The 21,147-nt window shown below is 48.2% G+C and overlaps 1 protein-coding gene across 3 annotated transcripts in view; it reads left to right on the forward strand.

Moving 5' to 3' along the window:
• KATNIP (katanin interacting protein) overlaps positions 1–21,147 on the forward strand; it is a 229,835-nt gene that overhangs the window by 139,009 nt on the left and 69,679 nt on the right. For all 3 annotated transcript variants that reach the window (XM_019988190.2, XM_070779846.1, XM_070779845.1), the window contains 3 exons: positions 1,426–1,528; positions 6,819–7,034; positions 20,678–20,815. In XM_019988190.2, coding sequence (XP_019843749.2) covers positions 1,426–1,528; positions 6,819–7,034; positions 20,678–20,815 — 457 coding nt within the window. The remainder of the gene's footprint in view (positions 1–1,425; positions 1,529–6,818; positions 7,035–20,677; positions 20,816–21,147) is intronic.

The following is a 21,147-nucleotide window of genomic DNA, read 5'->3' on the forward strand; positions in this document are numbered from 1 at the left end:
GGGCGAGAGCAGCTGGAGTCCAGCCTGCGTGGTGGTCACTAAGCTGAGGCTCTGGCCTGGGGCTGCATCAGCCCTGAAAGATGGGGGCTTTTTCTTTGCATGAAGGAGGAGTTTCCTGGCCAAGCTTCATACTCTCCAGATCTATGTCCACCCAGAGGCAGTTTGCCTTTGATAATTTCTAGAAAAATTCTGAATAGGCTAAAGGCACCGCTAGCCATTCCTCCAGGAGTCTGCAGACCCCAGATCGGAAACCACGCTGTGAACCCCTGTGACCATAAATCAGAACTTGAAGTTTCCTCCAGGAGCGAAAGGGCTGAGCCATGAGGATGTATCACATCAGATACAGTTTTATTTACAAGTGCTTCTTTCTTTGTCCTCAAGATCCTTTGTGCTTCAGGGTCTTGGGGATTCTCAGCCTTAAACAGCACAAGTGAGGTGTGTTTGCAGACGACCCTCTTCTGGGTTTGAAATGCTGTGTCCTCAGAAACTAGAGGTGCTGAGCAGGTCAGGAATTGGCAAACTTTTTCAGTAAAGGAGAGGAGGGCAGATTGGGCTAAGGGAACCGAAGTTGCTTAGACAAGAGGTCATGAAAGAGTTGCTCAGTCGTGTCCGACTCTTGGTGACCCCATGGGCTGTAGCCCATCAGGCTCCTCTGTCCATGGAATTCTCCAGACAAGAATACTGCAGTGGGTAGCCATTCCCTTCTCCAGGGGATCTTCCCGACCCAGGAGTTGAACCCAGATCTCCTGCATTGCAGGCAGGTTCTTTACCATCTGAGCTACCAGGGAAGCCCCTTTCAGTAAAGGGCCAGATAACAAATCCTTTAGGCTTTCCACTTTTTGTTTTGTTTTCCGTTTAACACCATAAAACCATTCTTAGCTTTCAGACCACATAGAAGCGGGCCGTGGGCTGCGTTTGATCCGCAGGCTGTACTGTGTGGACCCTGCTCTAGACTCTTGGGGCCGTACTGCGTCTTCATTGTGGCACACAGTGTTCCTCTAGTTCCGGAACGGGGGCTTCGTTGCCCTGCTAAGGGCATCTTAGTGGGATCTTAGTTTCCTGATCAGGGATCGAACCCGAGTCCCCCGTATTGGAACGTGGATGCTTAACCACTGGATGACCAGGGACATCTCCCCATCTAGACTTGTACAGGTTAAAAGTTTTCTTGAGGAGATCAGCTGGCTCTGGCCCCAGGCAGTTTCTCTTGCTTGGCCCTTCTTTTGGGGCTAATTGTACAGTTATTTATAAAGGGAGAAAAGCAGCCCATGTGTGCCTTTGATCTCTCTGCTGGGTGTGAGTATTTTCTTCTCAAATTGTTACTTCTCTCTGAAATGGAAAAGTAAGCATGGTACCCTTAATGGGAATACTGTCTATTGTGTTATCATTTATTACTACTTGTTTGCTAAAACAAAAATCACATTTCAGACAACAGCAGAAGCTTCTGAAAGTCCTCCAGGCCATTGAAAGTGACTCCGCCCGTCTCGGCTGGGTTGTTTCACCCACGGAGGAGCAAGTGCTGGACCCAGAGGTGAGAACCTTGACTTGCGAGGCTTTCCCAGGGCATTCTCATCTTGTCTGCAGGCTGAGGGAAGAAGGGCCCCTCAGAACGATCGTTTCTATCCCGTGGGAACTGCTCTGACAGCGGTAAACTTGCATCTTTCTGCCCAGGTCTCCATCCCCCCTCCCCAGCACTCAGACATCCATGTAATGAAGCACAGAGTTTCAGTGGACAGAAGTCTGTCCACCCAGGAGGAAATATAAGCAGCCTGTCTAATAGAAAAATATCCAACATCACTGATAATCAAGAAATAAAAATTAGGGCAACCTTAACCTTCCATTGATATCTGAGTTAAATCATTTTTGATGATCACCTCTAGCACTGGCAAGGTTACAGTAAAACTGACCATCCTACTCTGCTGGCAGCAACAGAAATAAGGGTGGAAAGCTTTTGAAAAGCAGAAAGGACAGACTTAGGTAAAGCCCTAGAAATATTTACGTCTTCCAGCCTGACAAGCCTACTTCTTTATCCTAAAGAAACCACTCAATAGAAATTAATAAATATATAGGCACAAAATTAATAAATATATAGGCACAAAAATGTCTATTCGAAAAGTATTGAAAGTAGGTGGAAGTGAGAGGGAAAAAACACAGAAATAACATATATGTCTCACAATAATACAGTTAATCAGAAAAGTATGATATATGGGCACCATGCAGTTATGTAAAAGGATGGACATTTCATTATGGAGGTTATGCAGATAGAAAATGTTAAGAACATAAAATTAACTGCAAAAGGTAATGTTCATCTTCATGAAGTCCAATATTATTGAGTCACGGAGTCCAATATTATTATAGCAAGTGGGCAAAGATATGGCTGGCCGAGTGGTTCGATGGAGCTGAGACATGAAGAGTGAAAGGGCAAGAGAGCATCAGGATGGAGGAATAACAGGTGATGCTTTTCTCTTTTTTGGTCAAATGGTTTGTGTCCAACACATCCTCTCCCCACTTCCTATACCCAAGCCTTTCTTATAACTGTTTGGTACAGCAGTCACTCACCTTGTGATTGGCCGATGGAGACTTAACAGGAAGTCCTCCCAAAGGCACACGTAAAGCAGACTGGAGTTCTGGCTTGGAGTCTTTACCATCATTTAGAGGTCATGTGACCCTAGACAAGCCTCTTAAGCTGTCTGGTCCTGGGAGTGGATGGCTGTCCACTTGGGGAAATAATCCACAGCCCGAGGGGCTGCTGTGTGGCTCCAACAGGAAAGGTCTCTGAGGGCAAGTGGCTTGGTGCCTGGCACCAAGGCAAGGGGGAACCAGGAAATATGCCTTCTAGAAAAATCTTCAGAAAGCAAAGCTAGTGGCAGCCCACTCCCGTACTCTTGCCTGGAAAATCCCACGGACGGAGGAGCCTGGTGGGCTGCAGTCCATGGGGTCACTAGGAGTCAGACACAACTGAGCGACTTCACTTTCACTTTCCACTTTCATGCATTGGAGAAGGAAATGGCAACCCACTCCAGTGTTCTTGCCTGGAGAATCCCAGGGACGGCGGAGCCTGGTGGGCTGCCGTCTATGGGGTCGCACAGAGTCGGACACGACTGAAGCGACTTAGCAGCAGCAGCAGCAGCAGCAGCAGCATTCTCCCTGTATGATGTAGTTGCTTTCTTAGCTATAAAGATCCTAAGTGTGGTGAAACCTCAGTCACATTAAAAAGAACCTAGATGGGACTTCCCTGGTGATACATTGGATAAGAATCCACCTGCCAAGGCAGGGGACATGGGTTCGATCCCCAGTCAGGGAAGATTCTGCATGCTGAGGAGCAGCAAAGCCCAAGTGCCGAAAATATCAAGCCAGTGGTTTAGAGCCTGAGAGCCACAACTACTGAATCCGAGTGCTGCAACTACTGAAACCCTCGTGCCCAAAGCCTGCACTCCCAAATAAAAGAAGTCACCTCAGTGAGAAGCCTGTGCAATGCAATAAAGAGTAGCTCCTGCTCATTGCAACTAGAGAAAGCCTGCACACAGCATCGAAGACCTAGGACAACCAAAAATTAATTAATTAAAAAAAAAAAACTTGGATGGATCAAGTCTCCTTATATTATAGGAGACAAGAAACCCAGGGCAAACTGACTTACACAACAAAGAGAAGAAAAATGAGAGATTTCTTTGTAGTGAATGTCATAGTCGGGTTCAGGAAGGGCTTGATCCAGAAGCTTACACAGTGTCTGCACTATGTCAGCTGAATCTCTGAGCCCCATCCCCACCTCGGTGCCCAGTCCCAGCTCTGCTCCCTCCCTATGATCTCTCAACAGTGATTCCCACTTCTCCCTGTTATACCCTGAGACCCCACAGTCAGGAGAACTGAGCAGTTTCTCCACACACAGATCTGAGACTAGGTCACATGCCCATCACTGACTCCCTCCCTCCAGGTGGTCCAGGCATCAGGACACCCTGATCGACTGGACCAGTTCAGCTCCTCCTTGGGGTAGGAAAGCATCTTTCTCCTTGTTATCTCACGGCTCAGAAAAGAGAAGGGGCAACTTTGACTAAAGAAAAGCAGGTGGTCTTGGTGAAAGAGGGGCAGTGATACCAGGGTCCAGAAGCTTCCCAGCCAGTGTTCGCCTCACACCCCTCCCTCCTAAATCGAGCAGGACTCAGCATTAGGTTGCAGCACCGACAACTTGGGACACTTCCTTAGTTAACAGACCCTTCAGCTTCTTCATTTAGAAACGCTGCTGAGGGCATTCACACTTTTAGATTGCACGGGGCGTGAGATCCAGCAGCCCCTCCTGGGGGCAGCTCGCCTCCCATCTGGCCTCCCCGCCACGGCCCACAGCCGAGGTAACCAGCGCCACTTCTTCACGCCTCCCACGGGGCTTACCTGGCAGCGGATGTGCCTCCCAAGCATAGTTGATTAACCTCCCGAACCTCACGCCTTGAGCCGGGCCAGTGGAATTTTATCACCTTCCTGCCAGCCTGGGATTCAGGCCCAAGGCAACAGAGGGCTTGGCCCTGGCTCCACATGGGCCCGTGGCAGAGAAGGAGGAAGCCGTGGGGTCTGCTAATAAAAACAGGCCCTACGTTCCCTCCGGGAGTGGGGAGCTGACCTCCCTCCCTCCGCATCCCCGGCCCATCGCCTGGCAATCAAGGCTCATCCAAATGCACGCTGAGAGCGCTAGCACGTCTCGCTGGCTATTAATTAAAAAAAATAAGTAGGGAACAGTTGCTGTTCATTTGCTCAGCTTCCTGCTCACAGGACCGTCGCAGATTACAGTGCTAATTAAGAGAGGGCATGTGCATGTGGGGAAGGCACCATTTTCTGAGCGGCTGATCCGTGGCGACCAGCCCTGCGGTCGGGGCGACAAGGGGCCTCAGGAAGCCGTTCCATGGCATGGCCATTGATTGATGGTGTTCACGCCCTCCCAGACCAGACAGCCTGCCCGAGAAGGAGGTGGGCATTAAAATCAGTGGAGGAGAGACATGGGCAGAAATGGCCACTTACAGAGGGCATACAGGTCGGGACTGCTGACCCGGCCTTCTCGGGGCATTCACACGTGCTTAGTCACTCAGTCGTGTCCGACTCTTTGCGACTCTTTGGACTGTAGCCTGCCAGGCTCCTCTGTCCATGGGATTTTTCAGGCAAGAATACTGGAGTGGGTTGCCATGCCTTCCTCCAGGGGATCTTCCCAACCCAGGGACTGAACCCAAATCTCCTGGGTCTGCTGCGTTGCAGGCTGTTTCTTTACCCACTGAGCCACGCATGTATCCTGATTAATCTCCAGGATAGGATTGTCAGATTGATGGTGTCATCTCCTGGCCCCCATCCAGGCAGAGGGATGTCAACTGACCTGTCCAGCGTCATGTGTTATCTACTGCAGTGGTCCCCAGCCCTTTTGGCACCAGGGATCGATTTCGTGAAAGATAGTTTTTCCACGGACCGGGGGTGAGGGGATGGTTTCGGGATGATTCAAGCATATTACAGTTATTGTGTGCGTTTTTCCCCCTAATCTATCATGCTGCTGCTGATCTGACAGGTGGCACTGGTCCTCGCCCCGGAAGTCGGGGACCCCTGATCTACTGTATTACATAGGCTGTCTGCTAGGCTGCCACAACCACGTGCCATAGTCTGGGGGCTTAAACAACGGAGACTGCTTTTCTCACCAATCCAGGAGCAAGGTGTTGGCAGGCGGGCTTTCTTCTGAGGCCCGTCCTTGGCTTGCACATGGCCACCTTCTCATTGTGTCCCCACATGGCCTTTTCTCCGTGCTTGCCCATCCCTGGTGTCTCTCTTGGTGTCCGAATGTCCCCTTCTTGGAAGGACATCAGTCAGAATGGGTTAGGCCCACCCTAACAGCCTTATTGTGTCTTAATTACCTCTTTCTAGGCCCTATCCCCTTCTGACCAATTAGGGTTTGGGCTTCAGTATCTGAATTCTCAGTGTAGGGGGGTGGGGTGGAGGTGACACAGTTTAGTCCCTAATAAAGTGAAAGTCGCTCAGTGGTGTCCAGCTCTTTTCAACCCCATGGACTATACAGTCCATGAAATTCTCCAGGCCAGATATCTGCCCAATTCAGCAGAAGTTGTGATGTGCCTACAGGACCTGAACCCTTGGTCGTGGGTGAGAAAAGTGCATATTCAGGAAGAATCTGATGCCTTTAAACATTTAAAAATTTTATTTTATTATTGCTTATTTATTTTTGGCTGCGCTGAGTCTTCCTCGCTGCTCCCGGGCTTTCTCTAATTGCGGTGAGTGGGGGCTACCCTCCAGTTGCTGTGTGTGGTGATTTCTCTCGTTGCAGAGCACTGGCTCAGTAGTTGGGGCTCACAGGTTTAGTTGCTCTGTATGTGGGATCCTCCTAGACCAGTGATCAAATCCGTGTGCCCTTCACTGGCAGGTGGATTCTTAACTGCTGGACCATGAGAGACATCCCTTTAAACATTTTTTGTTATTTGTGGACTCTTACAGAAAATACTAAGTGCCAGGGTTCACTGATAACTTTTTTTTTTGGCCGCACTGAGTGGCTTGCGGAATCTTAGTTCCTTGACCAGGGATGGAACCTGCGCCCCAGCAGGGAAAGAAGAGAGTCCTAACCACTGGACCGCCAGGGAATCCCCACAGTAACTATATTTTAAATGCCTTACAAATATGAACTCATTAAATCTCCATGGTAACCATCTGTAATGGGTGCTTCTCTTATCCTCGTGGTACAGATGGGGAAACCAAGGCACCGAGAGCCTAAATACCTTGTCACTTCACGGTCGAGCTGGATTCCTCCTGTCCTGTTTTCATCCACTGGCATTACGTTTCTTCTTGTTAAGGACAAATCGGGACCGAAAGCGGAAGAGATCAAAGATGCCATCTACGTGACCATGGAAATCCTGTCCAACTGGGGCAACACGTCGTGGGTGGGCCTCACGGAAGTTGAGTTCTTCGACCTGAACAACACAAAGCTCTACGTGTCGCCCCATGACGTGGATATCCGGAACACAGACATGCCGGGGGACCTGGGCCACTTGGTCAACAGGAACTTAGCTGTAAGTGGAGGCGGTCCTGAGTGAGCCTTGGCCTCGTGCTTTAACGCATTTTTTTCTGTCCAGGATAAGTCCACGGTGAGGGTGTGGGTGTGGGGAGGGGAAGGATGTTGTGATTGTCTCAGCCATTCATTTGGGCAGAGTGGGGAGGAGCCTGGGAACAAGGTGCAGGCAGAGCCTCCAAATGGTACCCCCCACTCCCTGAGCGCTTTTCCAGATCCCCGCTCAATGGGGGTTTCTTTGGGGGTTTGGGGGACAAAGAGGAGCCAATTCACCCCGCTTTATCTACCTTTGCGGTTTACCACAGTCATCACCACCAAACACGGGACCTGGGGAAGGGGAGTGTCATTGAGGCCCTTGTTTTGTAGATGAAAAAACTGAGACTTGGACAAGGGCATTGACTTGGTCAAGGTCACAGAGCTGGAAGGTGCGGGAGGGGCAAACCCTGCAGCCTGGCCCAGGGCCCATGTTCCCCCTCCGGGCCCTGCTTCCCTGGGACACAGAACACACCTAGAAAACACGGAACATTGCTTCCTTTCAAATATCTAAAAGTTAAAGAAAGAAAAGCTCTGGCACTTTCTCTTCCTGCCACTTGCAAGCTGGACACAGGAGACTGAGCTAAGCTGAGACAGACTGCCCAGCACCGACGTCCGTACTGTGCTGTGGGCTTCAGCGTCCATCACCTTGACCTCTGGGAGGGGCCTGGGACACGGGACCAGAGGTTGCCTCTGGGTCATGGAACGGGCCGAACAAGGGACGGGGCGATAAGAAGGCTTTCTCTGGGATGCTTTTTTGTACCTTTTTAATTTCCTGCCCTGTACATATATTTTCTATTCCAAAGAACAAATTATTAGTTTTTTTCAAACATTTTATGTATTTATTTATTTTTGGCTGTGCCAAGTCTTCGTTGCTGTGCTCAGGCTTTCTCTAGCTGTGGCCAGCGAGGCTACATTTCGTTGCGGGGCACGGACTTCTCACTGCGGTGGCTTCCCTTGTTGCAGAGTGCAGGCTCTAGGCTCTTGGGCTTCAGCAGTTGTGGCGCCCGGGCTCCAGAGTGTGGGCTCAGTAGTTGTGGTGCATGGGGTTACTTAGCCCTGTGGGATGTGGGATCTTCCCAGACCGGGAATCAAACCCGTGTCCACTGCATCAGCAGGCAAATTCTTATCCACTGCGCCACCAGGGAAGTCGAAATCATTAATTTTTTTTAAAGAATTGAAAATGAAAACGGTTGTCACAGTTGTAGTTCTTGCCTTATGCCAGGCACAGTGCTAAGTATGTCGTATGTATAATCTTATTTAAACATAACAGTGCACAGACCCGAGAAGCAGAAAGGCCTGGCTCCAAGCTTAATCACGTACCGCTTCATGACCACCAGTAACTTACCTAACATCTACTTGGTTTTCTCATCTGTGAAACGGGGATCATAGTGGCACTTACCTTGACACAATTGTAAGGATCAATGTAAATATAAAGAACTTGGCACCATGCCTCCGAAAGAGCTCTGAAACACCAGCTGTTGCTGTTTTCATTGTTACCAGTCGGAGTAGTAGTAATACAGTGAGTGCTAAGTCGCTTCACTTGTGTCTGACTCTTTGCAATGCCATGGACTGTAACCTGCCAGGCTCCTCTGTCCATGGGGTTCTCCAGGCAAGAATACTGGAGTGGGTTGCCATGCCTTCCTCCAGGGGATCTTCCCAACCCAGGGATCAAACCCATGTCTCTTTTGTCTCCTGCATTGGCAGGCGAGTTCTTTACCGCTAATGCCACCTCTGTGAAGCAAATATTATTCCCATTTAAAGAAAAAGAAGCCAGAAAGGAGGGCTTTGAAATCCCCAGTTCTAGATATCCAGGTTCTGGTCTTGACTCTGTGGCCTTGGGCATCTTACCTTCCTTCTCTGAGAGTCAGCTTTTTCCCTCCTCCTGTAGAATGGGAGTAGGAGACCTGGATAATCTATGTGATTCTTATTTTGCCAGCAAAAGACCCTGAGTCTGGCTCGCTTTAGCAAATTTTTGGAAAGAAAATGTGTTGCAAGCCTTTTGCATAGCTGGCATATTCACTGAGACTCAGGCCAGAATCGGACAGGCCCTGTGGGAAACTTGGGGATTCTGGGTAACATCCAGGGATACCTAAACACCGGAAGTTTGGTCATTTTTTTGGTGGGAGGCTGCCCTGTTTGTTGGTTGATTGGTTGCTTAAATGGTTTGTTATTTTGTCTTTCTGCTGGGGTTATCCAGTCCCAGGAGAGGAAGGCTGATGGACCAACCTGACTAGGAGGCCCAGGCACCTTGGTGCCAGTTCCACTAAGATGCCCCAGTGGGGCAGGGAGGGAATCCTCCCTGAAGAAATTCATGGCTGTTACTGAAAGAAAGGCAGTGTAGATGTGAGATAGCCAAGAAACACTGCCTGTCCACAGGGCTGGACAGAGCGGTCTGAGCCCTCTTAAAGATCAGCTGTGTGACCTTGAAGGAAACAGGCCCCCCGTGGGCCACGACCACTTGGATGCTCTGGCCTTGCATTCCCTGCTCTTCCCACTTCAAGTCTGTGGACTCCCGCATGTGCTGCTGGGGCTTGGACTGGCCCTCGCCAAACCTCTCCGGTCCCCCTCATGCACAAGGCAGTGAGTGGCGTTTTGGAAGTCTGCTGTACAGAACAGAGCACACCAGGGGCGATAAAAAGCATCATTGGATTTGATGGGGACCAATTCTGATGATTACTCTCCCCTTTCCTCTGCTTAGCAGAGGCTGACGAGCTTTGCCTTGTCATAGCAGTGAGGACTTTAGCCCAGGGTTTTGGTGGGTTTTTTGTTTTCTGTTTAGTTTTGGGCCTTGAGGCTGGGACATGAGACAGTTGTCTCACCTTAAGCTGCTGAATCTCCAGGCCCAGCTGTGGGTGGGCTGCATTCCTCCTGCCATTCTGGTCTGGGGTCTCTCTTGATAGTCATCCTGTGTGTCAGGTCCAGGGCCACCAGAGCACACCACCTCTCAGAACCATCACGTTTCACTGGGCCTCGGACATCCCTTGCTGAATTTCACTCTGGGATGGCTCTCCCCATTTGGTAAATGGGAAAATCAAGTCTCCGGGAAGACTAGTGACTCCCCCAGGCCACACTGCTGTGGAGTGGCTGGGCTCAGCTGGAAGCTGAACAGATGGTACAGCAGAGTCTGGGTTTGAAAGAGAAGTTACTTCAGTGGATGTGATTGGGGGACACGTCGGGGGTGTGAGTGCCCCATGTTTGGTGCAAACCCTCCTCCCTGCCCTGCCTGCCCCGTCTCTCTCATCGGCCTCCCCCCAGGCTCACGGCTTCAAGATGACTCCAAATTTATACACCCAGCCCTGTCTGCTTCTCTGAGTTCCTGACTCGAATGTCAGTTTCCACTCCATGTCTCGGACCTCAGAGATCTAAAACCTAAGTTTCAATTCCCCTGCCCAAGGCCACATCTCTTCCTTCTCCAGCAGTCTTTTGCTTAGAAAATGGCATTCTCTTCTGCTCAGCTGCCAAGCTCACCACTTCTTTGATTGCCCCACGCCCCCTCCCCTTCAAGCACATCAACCCGTCCTATTGATTCCTCCTCCAACTCGGAGCCTGGACTTGGCCCCTTCTCTCCATTTCCATTGGTTCCTCCCAAGTCCCTCTCACAGGAACATTAAACGGCCGCCTCTCTCGTTCCTTTCTTCCATTCTTGCTCCATCCACTCCATCTTCCACCCTGTACCCAAAGGGAGCTTTTACAAATGTCACCTCCCCTGATTAAACCTCTGCCGTGACTTTCTGGGAGAAATGGGATGCCTCCCTGGGATCTGGGAGGCTGTCTGTAAACACGCCTCCAGCTCCTCTCTGCCTGCTGCACCCACCAGGCTCCAGAAGCCACAGGGTTCCCTTCTGCTCCTCTGATCTGCCAAGCTCGTTCTCACCTCTGTGTTTGGCCCTTGCTGCCTCCTCTGCCCAGAGCATGCCTCCTTCAGATGTTCACATGGCTCCTTCCTTTCTCCTCACTCAGATATCAGCCCAGCTATCACTTTCTCAGTAAGACCTTCCCTGACCCTACAAACTGGAGGAGTTCTGTTCCCTCTCCACTGCAGTCTCGATCACATCAGCCTTTCTCATTTTCTTCAGAGCAGTTCTAGCTCTAAAAAATGATCCTGTTTGCTTGTTTCTGATCTGACTCCTCTCATCAACCTGTAAGTTCTTGTCTGTCCTATTCACACTATATTTCCAGCACATAAAGCAATACATTTTTGAAGTTTTTTGTAAAAAAATAATTATAGTCTCACAGAAAATCGTAAAAAAAAAAAAAGGTGCAGAAAAGAGAATGACAAAGCCAAAAGATGTTTTATTTGAAAGAATCAATAAAATGAGTAAACCTCGATTGAGCGAAGAAAGGGGGAAAATATTCAAACTACTAAAATCAGAAATGAAAAGGGGGCCGTTACTACCAAACTTACAGAAATAGAAGGGAATTTTTTATTCCCTTTTATTACGGGAATATTATGAACAATTTTATGCCAACAAGTTAGATATCCCAGATGAAATGGACAGATTCCTAGAAAGACATGAATTACCAAAACTGACTCAAGAAGGAAGAAAAAATCTGATTAGACCTATAGCAAGAAAAGAGACTGAATTAGTAATCAATAAAAAAAGAAAGAAGAAAAGCCCAGGACCAGATGGCTTCACGGGTGAATCTTACCAAATATTTAAAGAATTAACACCAGTCCTTCACACACTGTCCTAAAAGAGGAAAAACTCATTTTCCAAGGCTACGATTACCCTGAAGCCAGAACCAGACAAAGCCATCAGAAGAAAACTACAGACCTATCTTGGCCCTTATGAATATAGATGTAAAAATCCTTAATAAAACATTAGCAAATCAAATCTAGTAGTGTATAAAAAGATTTATGTATCAAGACCTAGTGGAATTCATTCCAAGAATGCAAAGCTTTCAACAAACGAAAATCAGCCGGTTGAATATGACATGTTAACACAATAAAGGGGGAAATAATCACATGGCGTCTTAATAGACGCAGAAGAGGCATTTGATAAAATTCAACATTCTTTAATGATAAAAAACATCAACAAACCAAGAACAGAAGGAAAGATCCTCAATCTGATAAAGGGTATCTGTGAAAATCCATGGCTAACATCATACTGAGTGGTGAAAGACTAAAAGTTTACCCCTAAGGTCAGAAATGGGTCAAGGATGCCTACTTTCACTCCTCCTATTCAACACTGTTCTGGAGATTCTACTCAAGAAAGTTAAGCTAGAAAAGGCTGGAAACAAAGAAATAAACCGTATTTGCAGGTGATATGATCTTATTAAAAATCGTGAAGGATCAAGAAAATCTGAGAGTCTGCAGAAATTACTGATAAAGCTAAAAGCAAGTTCAGCAAGTTTAAAGGATAAAAGGTCAATATACAAAAATCAATTGTATTTCTCTACACTAGCAATGAGCTATCCAAAAAGGGAATTAAGAAAATTCTTAAAATTCTTATTATGTAAAATAGCATCAAAAAGAATAAAATACTTAAGGATAAACTTCATCTAAGAAATGAAAGACTTGTACATTGAAAAGTATCAAATATTGTTGACAGAATTTAAAGACGACCCAAATAATGAAAGATGGGAATATATCTGTGTTCACGGATTGGAAGACTTAATACTATTGATATGGCAATGCTCCCAAATAATCTATAGATTCAATGTAATCCTATCAAAATTCCAACTGCTTTTTTTTTTTTGGTGGAAATTGACAAGCTCGTAAAGTGTTTATGGAAGTTCAAAGAATACAGAATAGCCCTCAAGAGTGTTGGGAAAAAACAAAGTTGGAAGACTCACACTTCCCAATTTCAAAATTTACTGCCAAGTCACAGTAATTAAGACTTTGTGGTCTGGCTTAAGTATAGACATATAGATCAATGGAATACAACTGAGACTGCAGAAATAGATGCATACATCTATCGTCAATTGTTCTTTAACAAGGATGCCAATCCCATTCGATGAGGAAAGAATAGTTTTGTCTCAACAAATGGCATCAGGACAACTGGGTTTCCACATGCAAAAGAATTAAGTTGGACTCTTCCCTCACACCATCTACAAAAGCTAACTCAATGGATCAAAGACCTTGAAACTTTTATAGTTTTAAGGCCATAAAACTCTCTGATGAAAACATAGGTACAAATCTTCGTAGCTTAGAATTTTTCAATGGAGTTTTAGGTACGACACCCAAAGCATAAACAACAAAAGAAAAAAATAGATAAGACCTCATCAAAATTTTAAAACATTTTTGCTTTGAGGAACATTATCAAGAAAGTGAAAGAACCTACAGAAAAGGGAGAAACTGTTTGCAGATCATATATCTGAGAAGAGCCTTCTATCCAGAATATATAAAGAACTCAGACTCAACAGCAAAAAGACAAGCAGCCCAATGAAAAAAGGCCAAAGTACTTTGAATAGATATTTCTCAAAAGATTTACAAATGGCCAACAAACACATGAAAAGATGCTCAACATCATTAGTCATTCAGTTCAGTTCAGTTCAGTCACTCAGTCATGTCCGACTCTTTGCAACCCCATGGACTGCTGCATGCCAGGCTTTCCTGTCCATCACCAACTCCCGGAGCTTGTTCAAACTCATGTCCATCGAGTCAGTGATGCCATCCAACCATTTCATCCTCTGCCGTCCCCTTCTCCTCCTGCCTTCAATCTTTCCCTCATTCGTTATTAGGGAAATGCAAAGCAAAACTACAAAGACATACTTCATACCCATTAGGATGCTATACTTAAAAAAAAAAAAAACAGAAATAACAAGTATTGTAAACATATGGAAAAATTGGAATCATCATACCTTGCTGTTGGGAATGTAAAAGGAAAATGGCACACCCATTGTGCAAAACAGTTTGGCAGTTCCTCAAAACATTAAATGTAGGGACTTCCCTGGTGGTCCAGTGGCTGAGACTCTGCACTCCCAGTGCAGGGGCTAGGATTCCATCCCTGGTCAGGAGAACTCGACCCCACATGCTGTAACTAAGATCCAACATAGCCAAATAAATAAATAAATATATATATTTTTAAGTTAAATGAACAGTTACCATGTGACCAAGCATTTCCACTTCTAGGTATATATCGAAGAAAATTAAAAACATATATTCACACAAAAACTTGTAGACAAATGTTCATAGCAGTGTTATTCGTAATGACCAAAAGGTGGAAACAACCCTGATGGCCATCAAATGATGCACGGATTAACGTCTGTGGTCTGTCCATACAATGGGATATTATTCGGTCGTAAACAGGAGCGAAGTCCTGAATAAACTTGGATAAACTAGAAAGCATCATGCTGAATCACCAGGCAGCGTCATGCGGAAAGACGCAAGTCGGACATAAAAGACCATGTATATTGTATGACAGCATTTATATGAGATGTCCAGAATAGGCAGATCTGGAGAGACAACAGGTAGTCTCGTGGGTACCAGGGACAGGGGAAATGTAGGAATGGGGAGCGACTGCTAAAGGGCACGGGGTTTCTCGGAGGGGCAATAAAAGTATGCTGGAAAAAGATAGTGGTGATGGTTGGACAACCTCATGAATACACTAGAAAACCACTGACTCGTTCACTTTAAAGTGGTGGTTTTTTATATGTGAATTTTATCCCCCTTTCTTTTGACCACACTCTGTGGCATGTGCCCCCTGCAATGGAAGCGTGGAGTCTTAGCCACTGGGCTGCCAGAGCAATCCCTGAATTTTTAATAAAGTATAGAGAGGTTCCATGTGCCTTTGTCTTGCTTCCCCAGTGGTCACATCCCCACAGTACATCATCAAAACTAGGACACTGACATTAGTATAACAAGCAGACCTTCGTACACCTGTTTGTGCAAGTGTGTGCGTACACGTTCTTTTCAGTTTTGTCACATGTACATTTGTGTAACCACCACCACACAGCAAGATACAGAAGAGTTCCATCAACTCAAAGGAATTCCCTCATGGGACCCTTTCTAACCATCCCACCTGCTCCCTGTCCCTAACATGCTGCTACTGCTGCTAAGTCACTTCAGTCGTGTCCGACTCTGTGTGACCCCAGAGACAGCAGCCCATCAGGCTCCCCCGTCCCTGGGATTCTCCAGGCAAGAACATTGGAGTGGGTTGCCATTTCCTTCTCCAATGCATGAAAGTGAAAAGTGAAAGTGAAGTCGCTCAGTCATGTCTGACTCTTAGCGACCCCATGGACTGCAGCCTACCAGGCTTCTCCGTCCATGGGATTTTCCAGGCAAGAATACTGGAGTGGGGTGCCATTGGGCAGCCATCAATCTGTTCTCTATAATTTTTGTCATCTCAAGAATGTCATAGGGACCTCCCTGGCAGTCCCATGGTTTAGATTCCATGCTTCCAGTGCAGGGAATGTGGGTTCAATCCCTGGTTGGGGAACTAAGATCCCTCATGCCACACTGCACAGCAACCACCCCCGCCAAATGCCATATGCATGGGATCATACTGTATGTAACCTTTCTGAGACTGACTTTTTCCCACTCAGGATAATGCCCTTAGGGCTCCCCTGGTGGCTCAGACGGTAAAGAATCTGCCTGCGATTCAGAAGACACGGGTTTGATCCCTGGGTGGGACAGATCCCTTGGAGAAGGGAATGGCTGCCCACTCCAGTATTCTTGCCTGGAGAATCCCATGGACAGAAGAGCCTGGCGGGCTGCATTCCATGGGGTCTCAAAGAGTCAGATATGACTGAGCAACTAACAACATAATGCCATTGACACCCATCCAAATTGTTGCATCAGTAGTCCATTCCCTTCTTTAAAAAATGTATTTTTTTTTTGGCTGTGCTGGGTCTTTGCTGCTGCACAGGCTTGCTCTAGTTGTGGCAGGCGGGGGTTACTCTCTAATTGTGGCGCTCAGGCTCCTCACTATGGTGGCGTCTCTTGGGGCAGACCCTGGGCTCTCGGACACGTGGCCTTAGTTGACCCGCACATGAGGGCTCTTCCCGGACCAGGGATAGAACCTGTGGTGCCCTGCGTTGGCAGATGAATTCTTTTTTTTCTTCAAATAACCTGTTTATTTTATTTGGAGTCTTCTGGGTAGTATTTTTAAATTTTATTTTTTAATTGAAGGATAATTGCTTTACAGAATTTTGTTGTTTTCTGTCAAACCTCAACCTGAATCAGTCATGCTAAGTCGCTTCAGTTGTGTCCAGCCCTGTGTGACCCCATAGACGGCAGCCCACCAGGCTCCTCTGTCCACAGGATTCTCTAGGCAAGAATACTGGAGTGAGTTGCCATTTCCTTCTCCGAATCAGCCATAGGTATACACATATCCCCTCCCTCTTGAATGTCCCCCGCATCCTCCTTCCCACCCCTCTAGGTTGATACACAGCCCCTGTTTGAGTTTCCTGAGACATACAGCACATTCCCGTTGGCTATCTATTTTACATATGGGTAGTGTAAGTTTCCATGTTATTCTTTCCATACATCTCACCCTTGCCTCCCCTCTCGCCGTGTCCATAAGTGTTCTCTGTGTCTGTTTTTCCATTGCTACCCTGCAAATACATTCTTTGGTACCATCTTTTTAGATTCTGTTTATGTGCGTTAGTATACAGTATTTCTCTTTCTCTTTCTGACTTACTTCACTCTGTATAATAGGCTCTAGGCTCCCCACCAGGGAAGTCCAATTTGTTTCCTTTTAAGATGCTAACTTATTAAAGTGAGGCTACTTCTGAGGGCTGTCCAGCATCACTCTGAGGGTGTGCGGATCTGTGTCAGGTTAATGTTGGAGACAGCATCACCTTCCTTAGGAGTCAGAAAGAGACCTCCTGAGAGAGGCCTTCTCTGACCATCGGAATGACCATTGTCATTCCGGTGGCCGTTAATAATTCTCTTATGTTTGCTTCATCAAATGTATCCCCCTGCTTGATTATCTTTTCCCTTGGCAATGTGACTTGTTTGCCTCCTCTGCTCACCCGAGCCGGGACCGTCTGGGCCGGGATCCCCCGCACTCAGGATTTGTTGAGCAAGTGGGTAGCAGATGCTGCTGGTACCTGCCCTGGTCCTTCACCCCCCCCACTGCGGTCCCTGCTGGCTGCTCTTCCACCTGCCAGCAAACACCTCTCTCCTATGGAAGGTTTGTTTTCTGGCCTCCAGGACCCTCTGCTTCTCCCTGCAGCAGGTCCAAACTGGCGGGGAATGGAGCCCCCGGGAGCAGCTCTGAACCTTCACAGATGGGAACTGGAGTATGGGCACAATGATGGGAACTGGAGTATGGATACACACCGGCTCCTTTGTCCTTCCCTGTCTAAATCAACTCCTTATACTGAAATCCTTGCCTCAGGGACTGCTCCTGGGGGCACCCAAACCAAGACAGAATGATTGAATGAGTGAATGAAAAACCTAAGTTTGAATCCTCACTCCAAGGACTTCCCTGGAGGTCCATTGGGTAAGACTCCACACTCCCAGTGCAGGGGGCCCAGGTTCGATCCCTGGTCAGAGAACTAGGTCCCACATGCCACAACTAAGATTCTGATTGCCTCAACTAAGACCCGGCACAAACAAACAAATCTATCTTTTAAAAAATTCTCACTCCACCACATGCGCAAACCACATCTTTGATGGACTCTGATCTTCCTTTAGGGACTCACCATCCATCTCCCTGCTCCCAGGGCTTGGAGGGAACCCAGTGGAATAACAGCAGCAGTGCCCAGGTGCCCTGATTCTTGTTCGACACTCTTGATTACCACCTGCGATGGGCAGGAAGCAGCCGACACCCTGCCTGCTGCGCTGGCACTTGGAGGTTTGCCCAGTGAGCCTTGGGTCAGCCTTCGGCAGCTTCCAGCAGCCTTCCTCCCAGGCACTCTGTCAGTGGAAAAGAAGAGTCAGAAGGCCCAGTGGCTAATGAGGTTCAGAGTTACCTGTAGATTAACGTTCTCTGACTCTGAACAGCACGATTCTGGCTTAGCCCTCCTGCTGACAGAAATGTGATGGGAAATCAATACAGTCCCCACGCTGGCATCTAAGGGTCAGCCTTCAGTCTCTGCCGTTGTCAGGCAGCCTCAGCGACCCACTCTAGGCTCCAGCTCAGAGAAGGGATGAGACATTGCCCCTGGGTTTGGAGATGTGCTGTCCTGACCCCTCGCAGCTGCCCAGAGCACTAGAAGTTCCCGCAGAGCCCAAGAAACTTGCCAGGATAAGTCAGAAGCCCTTGAACTCATCTCAGCAGTGTCCCGCCTCCTGAAAGGCACCATTGTCCCTGGGACAAGCCACCTCTGTCCTCCGTGCAGCTGGAGACTGCGCCTCGTGTCTCCTGGGGGCCAGTGGACCCCCCGAGGCAGCCAGCATCCCCCCTTCTCTGCTCTGTCAAGTAGCAGGCACGGTCCTGGGGACAGGAGCCCATGGAGATGTCCTCAGATACAAGGCGATGCTCGTTCTAGATAAAAGGGGCAACTTCAGCCAGTGTCAGAGATGCATGTTGCTTATTGGGATTTGTGGTTGTCAGCCCCTAAGCAGGGACCCTAAACTTGAATGCCTGCATTTAAGGGGCTGGGCAAAAGCATAACCAGGGAGGCGAAATGAGTGTAGAACAATAGTAAGTGCTGGGGACTGGGGGCCTGGCCACCAGGGCAGTGTACTCAGCTCCAGCCGTCAGGGACCCCGTGTTGCCACTAAGTCTATAGACAAGCCAGGCATCTATCTCTGAGGGGCAGGAGATATTTTCCATCTTTAAGTTTTGGCAACAACTTGCCTTTTCCAGAAAGCAACAATAACAGCACTTAGTGAGCTAAACAGAACAGCTCTGCGGGCCAGATCTTTTTAGTCTCTTCTTGAAAGTTTCAGTGAGGGGCTTCCCTGGTCGTCCAGTGGTTAGGACTCTGAGCTTCCAATGCAGGGGGCGTGGGTTCAATCCTTGGTTGGGGAATTAAGATCCCACAGGCCCTGCGGCACAGCCAAAGAAAGAAAAATAAAGTTTCCGTGAGAGGACAGATATTAGCAGGTGAATTTCGTGTATTCAGTCATTTTTTTATTCGACTGTTGTTCCAAAAATTCGATTCAAAGGTTCTTGTTGTCGTCTCCCCAGTGCCAAGGAACTGTGCTGAATGCTAAAGGTTCTGGAACGAATGAGAAGAGCTTTGAAGCTGAGTGTGTGTGTGTGTGTTGTTGGGGGCGGGGGGGCTGACATAGACATGAAGACAGGGAATCGTGGGGCACTGAGTAAATGATACCCACAGGCGTATTGAGGAGCCGTGGGTACCTAGATGGGGGAGTGATTGTGTCAAGGGAAAGGGTGACCGAGAGGGTGACGATACCCTTGAGCTGCATTTCCCAGGGTGAGAAGGACAGAAGAGTGGTGTGTTTTTGGTTTTGTTTTTTGGTTTTTATCTACTTGTTTATTTTTGGCTGCCCTGAGTCTTAGTGTTGCTGTGCACGGGCTTTCTCTAGTTGCAACGAGCAGATGCAACTCTCTAGTTGTGGCACACGAGCTTAGTTGCCCCACAGCACGTGGGATCTTCCCGGACCAGGGACTGAACCCGTGTCCCCTGTACTGGCAGGCGGATTCTCAACCACTGGACCACCAGGGAAGTCCCAGGCCAGGAGGGTATCGCACACGGAAGCCCAGCCTGTGCAAAGGCACAGAGGCCGAGCCAGTGTGGAGATGTTGGGGAGCCGCTGTGAGTTTTGTCCAGACAGAGAGCAGAAGAGCAGGAGAGGTGCCTAAAGAGATGAAGGGAGGCAAATGGAGCTGAGAGAAGTTCCTTTCCCACCCCCGTTTCTCCTTTCCACCTCTGTCCCAAGTGCTCATGATACAAAATCTTGTTGGTGTGAATTAAAATGCCAGCAAGACTGCCCTGCTCCTCTGCCTCTTTGGCCTTGAGAGTGGCCTTGGCAGTTTCTCCGGCAGGCGGAAATTGCACACGGGGGTCCCGAGGCTTGGAAACCCTGAAGGGAACAGAATAAATCCCAAGGCTCAGTGCCATGGCCCCGTCCCAACAGACGCCTGAGCCAGATTCTTTCTTTTTTATTTTTACATTTTTAAAATTCTACAGGGTTTTACAAAAGAAAATCAAAGGCTCTGTTTGCCAGGTTAATCAAACAAGCCCAAGTCATGGCTCTTTTCCCGTCCTTCCCCCTCCGGTCTTTCTCCCCGCAAAGCCGATTAGGTTGATTAAAATAAAGCCCCCTGCAATTTAAATTCAGTCTGGTGGGAAGGGCCGAGGGGCCCCTGTGGCGGCTTTGTGCCGGGGACGGGGTCGAGGGTCAGTAGCCTGCTCCCAAGAGTGATCCAGATGGGGTGAGATCTAAGACCCCACCCGGGATGATGTACAGGAGGCGGCTGGCTTCCCACCTGATCCCTTCCCTGGTTTCCATGGTCACTGCTCATTTACTGGGTGGTGGTGGTGGTTTAGTCACTCAGCGCGTCTGGACTCTTTTGCGACCCCATGGACTATAGCCTGCCAGGCGCCTCTATTCAGGGGATTTCCCAGGCAAGAATACTGGAGTGGGTTGCCATTTCCTTCTCCAGGGGATCTCCCTGATTGAACCCACGTCTCCTGCATTGCAGGCAGATTCTTTACAGACTGAGCCCAAACTGGGAAGATTACTGTGGGGTAAGGCAGAAATGTGCTAACCATAACAACGTCCTTCTCTTGCTGGCATTTCAGGGCAAGAAAGACCCTTCCCTGTGGACGTGCCCCTTCCACCCGCCGCTCCAGCTCTTTTTTGTTATCCGCAACACGGGACAGCTGCGTGACTTTGGTCTAACCAAGATCAAGGTTTGGAATTACTGGACGGCTGATGGTGTAAGTAACAGGCTCCGGTTCCTCACTGAGCATTTGACTGATGGCAGCACGTAGCGTTTTCCGTAACCGGACTCATTCCCCAAGCTGCAACGTGAGGACCAGGTGGCCCCACTGCCCTTCCTCCTGGGTGCAGCAAGCACCTGCTGGGAACTTTGACTTGGCATGTCAGAGCACCCCCCAGGAGCACAGCCTTTGCTGAAGGTTGGGGAAGTGGAACCAGGTCACCCTCTGGGGTACCTGGAGAATCATGAACTGAGGCTCTGTTTTAACAGATAAGGAAACAGACATATAGAGAGATTGTCACGTGACCCAAGTCACACAGCCAGTGAGTG

The sequence above is a fragment of the Bos indicus genome, chromosome 25 (assembly GCF_029378745.1).
Source record: "Bos indicus isolate NIAB-ARS_2022 breed Sahiwal x Tharparkar chromosome 25, NIAB-ARS_B.indTharparkar_mat_pri_1.0, whole genome shotgun sequence".
NCBI lineage: Eukaryota > Metazoa > Chordata > Mammalia > Artiodactyla > Bovidae > Bos > Bos indicus.